Raw genomic sequence first — 8239 nt, 5'->3', positions numbered from 1 at the left:
TTGTGGCTTTTTGTAGGGGGAGGGTCTAGTCAGGTACATGTTGTTGTCCAAAGCTGTACATGTACCTTGTCAGTACAGTAAGCTGATCATTCAGCCATTCTCTGCAAAGCAAGCACTTGCAATTTGGATAAGGTAAGACAAATATTATTTTTTAGCATGCTAGAGATCTAGTCTACATCTATGCATTAATTATTGTAATGACTGTAAAACTCTTTTTTTGATCTGCTAACTACAGGTACTAGGTCTTGCTTGTATTCACCCTACTTTATTACACACATACAGAGATCTAAAAATGGACAACCACTTATCTGGGCATCCTTTGCAGTACAAGATAGCTGCACCTGTACTGTTTCATGCAGAAAATGGCTACCCCACAGTTTCATCAGAACATTGCGCCGATGTTACCAACAACTTGCAGCTCTCTAACGGGGAAAAATCTGGAGACGATAACTGCACGTTACCACACCTGAGTTTGCAAAGAAATGTACTAGGTGAAGGCCATCCTCCAATGAAGCAGACTATTTGCAAAGGACCTCAAGATCTGGCTGCTTGTATCAAACAGGAGAATAATTTGATGCAGTGTGCCCATACGAGACGAGAAGCTCCAAATACTCTATGCTTTCAGAGAACAAGAAAACCAAGTCACGATCAGGATGCATCATTTGAGCAAAATCCCTACCTCAGCCCTCAAAGCAAATTAAGAGCCCAACAACGTTCACTTCTTCCTCAGTTGTCTAGTTGCATCTCCGGTAGTAACACAGATCTGGATGATTTTTCTTCTGCAATCCCACCAATAAACTCCCTGTCTCCATATCTTGGCTCTGGCATCAGTGAAGTTCCTTCTTTCCCTTCGTTGTTGAGTCCACACAGCTCGACTCACCATCTCTCCAGAAAGCGAGCTCTCTCAAGTTCACCTCACTCTGACCTACTCAGTGATCTGTATCGTTCCTCTCTTACAGCAGCAATGTTCCCAATGCCACCAAATGGACAAGTCGAACCCATCCCCGGAGCTCCAGGACACTATCGCTTGCAAAAACAAAAGACTTCAATCGAACAAAACCAAAATCTGGATGGATCAATGGACACTACCATCACCAACAAAATAACTTTCACGGAACACCGTCGGAGAAGTTTATTGAGATACAGCTATCCAGGAAATGAGCAGCCAAGTAACCTTGCAGTACACCAGGTTTCCGCTGCTCAACCCATCGAATATTATGACCATCTGAGCCCTAGGAGCAACTGTAGCATGACCTCGCACTCAACATCAACTCATTCTAACCAACCGAGAGATGATATGGAACCATATGTGTGTTTGTGGGAGGGCTGCAACCAGATGTGTGATGAGCAAGAGGATCTGGTCCAGCACATCGAGAGTCGACATGTGGAAAAAGGAAAATCTGAGGACTTCACCTGTATGTGGAAAGCATGTATTCGAAAGAAAAAACCATTTAATGCTCGATACAAGCTGCTCATTCACATGCGGATCCACTCTGGTGAAAAGCCTAACAAGTGCACAGTAAGTCCCTCTTACATGCATGCATGCACTAGTAAAGCCCCATTGATAGTTTGTGTATTATAAGTGCAGATTTTCAGCTGGTAACCTACTACTATCCTAAGAATAGTATAGCAGCAATGGTTACGCAATATGACCTTTAAATAGTTGACGATGCTTCACATTTTTTGAATTGAACTTTTGAGAACCCTAACTGAATTGTGCTTCTCTCCACTTGAGCTGGAATTCTGTGTTTGTGATTCGTTGCCTTTGTTTTATTCGTCTCTCTTAGACATTAATGGCCTTGTGTAACCTTATCCAAAACAATGCCACCCATGCATTCTGCCTGTTTTACTTCCCAGCTTTTACCGAGCAATTAGCTACTTCGTATTTTGGATTATATCCTTTTACGATAGCATCTGGCTCTTATGTATGTACGTATAGTCATATGTTATAGGTGTACGATTATATAAGCAGTGGCAAGGGAGTTGCACCTGCTCAATGGAAGCTTAAGAGAGCTTGGTGTTTACCAGTTGAAGGAAATCATGCATGAGAGAGGGCTTGATGACCTGTCTAGGATTTTTGTGGTAAAGCTAGCGACTTGTTTACAATAACGCAGTACTTGACAATTTGGTCAAGCGTGAAAATTGTGTATATTGACCGTTTCCCTCCATAAACGGATTGTGTTACTATACCAATGTCCATGGTCTTCGCTAGACTAAAAGTGACATGAATCTGTTTACCCTTTACACTTTTACCCTAATCATGGGCAGCTGTTATTGTTGCCTGAGGTGTGACCTAAGGTTCGGTAGTTCATTCATGCACACTGTCATATTGTCACCTTTGAATAAGTGCACGCACACATGCATACAAGGTGTATGTTTGTGCACTTGGAATTTTTGTTAGGTACCCAGCTTACAGTTATTAGATCATGCCAAGTGAACACAGTGAATCAAAAAACAGCACTATAGGGGCCTCAATCCCCAGCCTGATTTTGTAGAAAAGTTTTCATGACACTGGCATATCATGGTTTATGCTGTGTAATGCATGCAAGCTTTATCAGATTGGGTGTAACCAAGATAGTAATCTGAACACACAATGATCAAGTGGATTGTGGTAAACTAGAGAACCAACTCAAACTGCTGTGCCACATATGTATTCTATATATATACCAGGAGCCCATAAATAGAGAGGTCTCTCTATTTATGGGCTCCTGTATGCCTATACAATCTCTACTCCTCAGTATACTACTCAATTTTCTATAGTTTCAACCCAATCATATACTTGATCCCACCTCATGCATGTATATAGAGTAACATCGGATAAGCACTCATACATGTAGTATAGTATAGTTGTCAAAAATGTAGTAGATATAATTATTGCCTATAATTATAGTAGAGAGTATTAGCTATATTTATGCAGGAAAAGTCTCATACTCGGCTCCCTACCAGCACTTCAACTATGAGCTATAGACGGACAGCGGCTTTCTCAATGAATAGTTGCAGCCTTGGTCTATAGCAGCAATGAATACTACCCTAGGAGTAAACACACTGCACCTGTATTCTAAGTAGGATTTAATTGGCCACCATAGTTGTTGCAATGAATACTTAAACTGGCCAATTACTGTTGGAAATACTGCTAATGAATATCCATATACCAATATTAGCCTCGTCCCAGGTCGTATTTTTCTCCCTTTCGGAGAAAAATCGGCCTGGGACCGAGGCTATACCAATGTCTACTATGTATGTGTGCACGGTACTTTTTATAGTTATAGTGGAAGCTTTTATTATTAAATTGTTGCTAAATTAATATTCCTGTTGCAGTATCCAGGATGCTGCAAAGCGTTCTCTCGTCTGGAGAATCTTAAGATCCATCTCCGCACTCATACGGGAGAGAAGCCGTACACCTGCCAGTTCTTTGGTTGCAACAAATCATTTTCTAACTCATCCGACAGGTCCAAGCACCAGAAGACTCACATTGACCAGGTACGTCTATATGTAATAAGCTGCACTCATCCAAGTACCCGGTTCACGCATGTATTATGTGCTTACAATGTTGATCGTTTTAGCTGCACTGATTTGTCCTTAAAAATACAGAGCAATATAGATATAGCTGATAAAGTCATTCTGCATTTTATATAATGCTTGCACGCTGGTTGTCATACAGAAGCCCTATGTGTGCACTCACCCTGGCTGTACTAAACGCTACACTGACCCAAGCTCTCTGAGGAAACATACAAAGTCACATCTGCAAGAACGGAAGAAGGTGAATATTAGTAACTGTGTTACTGCTCTTTGTTCCTCCTATATATAGCGTACCGCAATGCGCATGCCTTAATGAGTATTAATTTTAGCATAATTATATACGTGTAGGCAAATTAAATTACAAACCATTCAATTTTTGTTACAAGTACATAGTGGCCAATATTATAACTTTATACCCATGCATCCAATCACACACAGCCTCGGCAAGAAGACGGTACTGAACAGCTAGGTAACTGCCTCACAGTACAATCGCTAACTGTCTCTGAACCAAGGAAATCGATTACTAACAAACCACCTCCCCGTGAGAAACTCAGACCAATCAAAACGGAGCCTAATCCACACCTCGCCCAATACCCATTGTCAAGTGGACACCCAATGAACTCTGTGTTTGCACCGAACCACCCACCTCCACCCCTCTTAACCTCCTACCCAAATACGCTCTCTCACTCCCACAATATCTCACAGAATGGTTATCAGCTGTCTCACGCAGCTCCCTTGGCAACTGTACATCACATGTCTCAAGCTTCGCCCACTAGGAATCCTGCTCACCATCTCGTAGTCTCTCAAGGCGTGTTTGTATCCGAGCAACCAACTTCAGACGACCATATGTACAGCTCCGACCCCTCCAGCCCCATGCAAGTGGTCTACTCCCCTCCACAACCTGAGTACAGCAACGGCGTGAGGCTCTCGATGTACCCGACTGGTCATTACTCCCAACCCCCTCCTAATTATGCTGAGGCCGTTGGTTTAGGTGCAAGTGAGTATTCTCAGCTACAAGTGCATCCTGAAAACGGATATTACTCCATTCCTGAGTTCACTGCACAGTAGAAATTGACTGTATACTTACTGTACGTTTTCAACTGTTGCTCGTTCCCTATAATTATTTATCCATATGCCATGGCATTTTTTTCATAATTATTAACGATGTATAATACCTATGTTTACTATTTCTTGTCTTTTCAAATTGATGATTTTTTCCACAGTGCTGGTCATTCATAATTAATTGTATATACGCCAAATGCCTATAGGCAACACAGTATTATACATGTACAATACAATAATTATGTGTGACAATAAATTATAACCAAAAACAACAAAAAAGAAACTAGAACATCGTACGAGTCCTAAGAGTCATCGTTGATTCTGAGGTGTGTGCATATGGAAAAAAGAACATTCTATAAGCCAATTTATTTAACAAAAGTGCAGCTAGACATTAGATGGGCCAAAATAAGAATCTCGTATTAAAAGTGCACGCACATTAATACTGTATATACATTGTAATAATTATTTATGGCAAACAGCACTATAGTTGATTTTGGAATAATTATGACGTGGGTATAATTATTATCAAATACAGATCAAGTAGTTAGTCTAATTACGGGAACCTGTTACCATTACCAACGCAACACCTACTCAACACAGCTATCGATAGCGATCTTTGGATCTGGAACGGGACCGGTGACTTCTCCTTCTATCTCTGGAACTGGACCTCTTCCTCCTACGATCTCTGGAACGTGACCTCGACTGACTCCTATTACCGGAACAAGACCGCCTACGCCTGTTTCGTCTCCTGTCTCGGCTGTTTGATCTGGAACGGTATTTGGATCGCCTTCGATCGCGAGAGACTGATCTGCTTCTTTCTCGAGAAGGTTTACGTCTCTCCCTCCTTCGTTCATTGCTACGACTACGGCTCCGAGATGACCTTCGACCCTTTCCTCGATCGCTTCCAGAGGAATTAGATTGCTGACGATTTCTAGACTTGGATCGGCTTCTAGATCCACGCGAGGTTCTCTTGCGTCTCGGACTGCGAGATCTACTTCGACTTCTCTTTCTTCCTCGATCGCGAGATCTTGACCGACTGTGTTTAGAACGAGGGGATCGAGAACGACTGGACGGAGAGTGAGACGAGTGCTGTTTCTGTCTATCTGAAGATTTGTCCTCTGATCGATTTCGAGTTCTATTCTTGCTCTCACTCTCACGATAGTCAGGTTGGAGTGGGTACTTGGAGAGGTCCATATCTACCAGAAAATAAGAAACAATTACATCGGAAAACACATCACCACCTCACATGTGCTTTCTAAAAGTTCCCTATTCTGACAGTATACATGTATAGAATCACGTAATTATATCCTTTGTCTAACCACTAATTGTAGAACAAAATCCCTAGCAGAGTTTCTTTCAAGATTTTGCAAAAGTGGGTGAAAATGTGGATTCCAAATACTAAGTGGGTGATCGACAAGATGCAAGTAGGAAATTTACTTGCTCCCAGTGGGTGGCAGAACATTTTAAGCTGGTGAAAATTAACTCGCTAACCCGCACTGACTGCATATTTACTTTCAGCCACATTGAACTTACTGCAGTTCTTTTGGTCAGTGGCTGCATTATCTTCGTCATTGCTCTCATCCACTAGATCATACTTAGAGAGGTCGACCTCATCGTCACTGTCCTCCTCCTCCTGTGTGTGGGGAGGGAAATACGGTGTGATTACTGTGTGGGTGGGGGAGGGAAATATGGTGTGATTACTGTGTGTTGGGGCCCCTAGGGGGTAGACGGTATGTGGGTGGGTGGGAGGAGGGGGTACACAGTGTGATTAACTGTATGTGTGCAGTGGGGATCGAGAGGGGGAGATAGTGTGTTTACAGGTGACAAATTGTAATTGGCAAAGAGCACCACATTAAAAAGTAAAAGAAGCCCAGCACTATTAATGGATGTCGGGGATTTGTCAATTATAATATTTCTACGTGCAATCTCCGTGTAATTAAAATTTATGACGATTTCTATTTTTCTGGCACTATACTACAGCCTAATGTGCATGTTAAACACAACTGTTCAGCAACTAAAGTAAAAAATATGGTAACCTGTGAGAAGGACATACCTCCTCCTCCTCCATAGAGGTTGACGAGACGATTGGCACGTTGGTTTCTGAGCTCACTGTCTCCTTCACCACCTCCCTCTCCTGCTCCAAAGACCCTCTCCTCTTCTTCTTTTTCTTGCGACCGAACTGTAGAGAGGAGAACCCCATGCATAAAGTGTAGCAACTGATTCGATGTGTACAGACGAATGTCTAATAACAGTTCAACGTTTGTGGGTGTGGATCGAGTAAGGTTGTAAGAATGGATGGTATGATAAGGGTCTTTCTTATAAACTCTACCACAGAGTGTCTCAAACTCAGTCACAATTCGTACATATACAAAGGCTTTCATGCACACTTCAACATAAAAGCGTTAAATAGAGTATCTTTGAACAGCCATAACTTTAGTTCCATTGGTCCAATAACAAATGGCTGCTATTCTACCACTCACATCATCGTACTCATCATCAGACGCTTCTCTCTGTAAGTACTCAACACCGTCTCTTTCATTATAGCCTCCACCCAGTCCCGTCCTTGGCTCTATTGTTCCAAACTTGGGCTCGTTGCATACGTTACAGTCGGTCCTTCGTGCCCAGTTCACATTCCCACACCTGTATGGGTATGAACCAATTAGGTGTCCAGTTCAGAATCCCACAAACTGTAAGCACATATAACGTAACATAAAGACTGCATGAAAAGGAAGGTGCATGTATTGACAATACACAAACCATTTTCTAAGCCTCTACTGGCTGCACTACGTCCATTATGATAACAACACTGTGAGGGAAAGACACACTGCCTACATATAAAACTTGCCGAAGGATGAATGCCCTGCATGTCTACAACCTTTAAAAGGGAAAACACCCGTGTCTCTACAATTGTGTGTAACGTTGCCATGAAAAGGGGAAACACCCTCCTGTCTACAAGGTCTCACTTTGAGCACTGCCAGTCGTCGGCGCTGAAGAGGCCCCCACTCTTGGTGGCCGCCTGCTTGCCAATCTCAGTGCCCTTCTTCTGAAAGTACTCCACTTTGCCTTTGTCTGAGGGAAGTATAGACACATTACATACATGTATAAACCACTTGGCCAAGTGCATGAAAATACAGAGCACCCTTCGCACTTAAACATGGAACCCACATACATTTAAATTTTGTATGTGTAGTCTGTAAAAGTAATTACTTTTTGTGGGCGGATTATTTGAAAAGCACACAGTAAATCAAAATAGAAACGTGCAGCTGTACCTTTTCCACACTTGTTACAGGAGGCTCGGAACGAGAAGTTGACATTAGCACAGCTGAAATAAGGTAGGTGTATATTGCGGTACGCGGTGTATACGGTACATTCTGCACTTGTGTGGACTACTATTAAAGTATTAAACTATGGGTTGTCTAAAACATTATTACACAGACAGGAAGTCTCGAAATACAAAACATATTTATCTTACTTCTTGTCAGAACAGATCCAGTCACCATCGTTGAGAGGCTGAGCTTTGTTTGCCATGGCAGCCATTTGCAATGTGCTCTAACTAGCTATATAAGCTAGCTCTGCTCTCGATCTCTAACACATGTACACGTACACGTACACATATGTGGGTCGATAATCTCATGAATCAGCCGCCCCAAAAGAAGGG

General features: G+C 42.3%; 2 protein-coding genes across 4 annotated transcripts; one reads left to right on the top strand and one right to left on the bottom strand.

Annotated features, from left to right (window-relative positions):
* The first annotated feature begins 20 nt into the window (after positions 1-20).
* Positions 21-4742, top strand: LOC135335381 (zinc finger protein GLIS3-like). The gene is made up of 5 exons (XM_064530867.1): positions 21-132; positions 283-1519; positions 3319-3480; positions 3662-3760; positions 3958-4742. Exons 1-5 carry the CDS (start codon positions 38-40, stop codon positions 4585-4587), a joined length of 2223 nt encoding a protein of 740 aa, XP_064386937.1. The 5' UTR covers positions 21-37; the 3' UTR covers positions 4588-4742.
* LOC135335393 (zinc finger Ran-binding domain-containing protein 2-like) lies at positions 4743-8225 on the bottom strand. 3 transcript variants are annotated; one of them, XM_064530884.1, is made up of 8 exons: positions 8054-8225; positions 7851-7903; positions 7545-7650; positions 7062-7221; positions 6635-6760; positions 6115-6214; positions 5173-5777; positions 4743-4902 (listed from the first exon to the last, which is right to left on the bottom strand). In XM_064530884.1, the coding sequence occupies exons 1-7, from the start codon at positions 8116-8118 to the stop codon at positions 5182-5184; spliced, it is 1206 nt and encodes a 401-aa protein (XP_064386954.1). In that variant the 5' UTR covers positions 8119-8225; the 3' UTR covers positions 4743-4902; positions 5173-5181. The 3 variants fall into 3 exon arrangements, with proteins under 3 accessions (XP_064386954.1, XP_064386953.1, XP_064386955.1); XM_064530883.1 differs by having other exon boundaries at positions 4743-5777; XM_064530885.1 differs by having other exon boundaries at positions 4743-5777; positions 6115-6211.
* Between the last annotated feature and the right edge of the window lie 14 nt (positions 8226-8239).

The sequence above is a fragment of the Halichondria panicea genome, chromosome 4 (assembly GCF_963675165.1).
Source record: "Halichondria panicea chromosome 4, odHalPani1.1, whole genome shotgun sequence".
In the NCBI taxonomy this organism is placed as follows: domain Eukaryota; kingdom Metazoa; phylum Porifera; class Demospongiae; order Suberitida; family Halichondriidae; genus Halichondria; species Halichondria panicea.
The sequence above is the reverse complement of the archived record's forward strand: the minus strand, read 5'-3'. Positions and strand labels throughout refer to the sequence as shown.

Excerpts from the sequence above, each read along its gene's own strand:
- LOC135335381 (XM_064530867.1), top strand. The coding sequence starts at position 38 with ATGTTGTTGTCCAAAGCTGTACATGTACCTTGTCAGTACAGTAAGCTG. Across the intron at positions 1,520-3,318 it reads AAAAGCCTAACAAGTGCACA|TATCCAGGATGCTGCAAAGC; the intron begins GTAAGTCCCTCT and ends TTCCTGTTGCAG. Across the intron at positions 3,481-3,661 it reads AGAAGACTCACATTGACCAG|AAGCCCTATGTGTGCACTCA; the intron begins GTACGTCTATAT and ends GTTGTCATACAG.
- LOC135335393 (XM_064530883.1), bottom strand. The coding sequence starts at position 8,118 with ATGGCTGCCATGGCAAACAAAGCTCAGCCTCTCAACGATGGTGACTGG. Across the intron at positions 7,904-8,053 it reads TGGATCTGTTCTGACAAGAA|CTGTGCTAATGTCAACTTCT; the intron begins GTAAGATAAATA and ends ACCTTATTTCAG. Across the intron at positions 7,651-7,850 it reads CTGTAACAAGTGTGGAAAAG|ACAAAGGCAAAGTGGAGTAC; the intron begins GTACAGCTGCAC and ends TACTTCCCTCAG.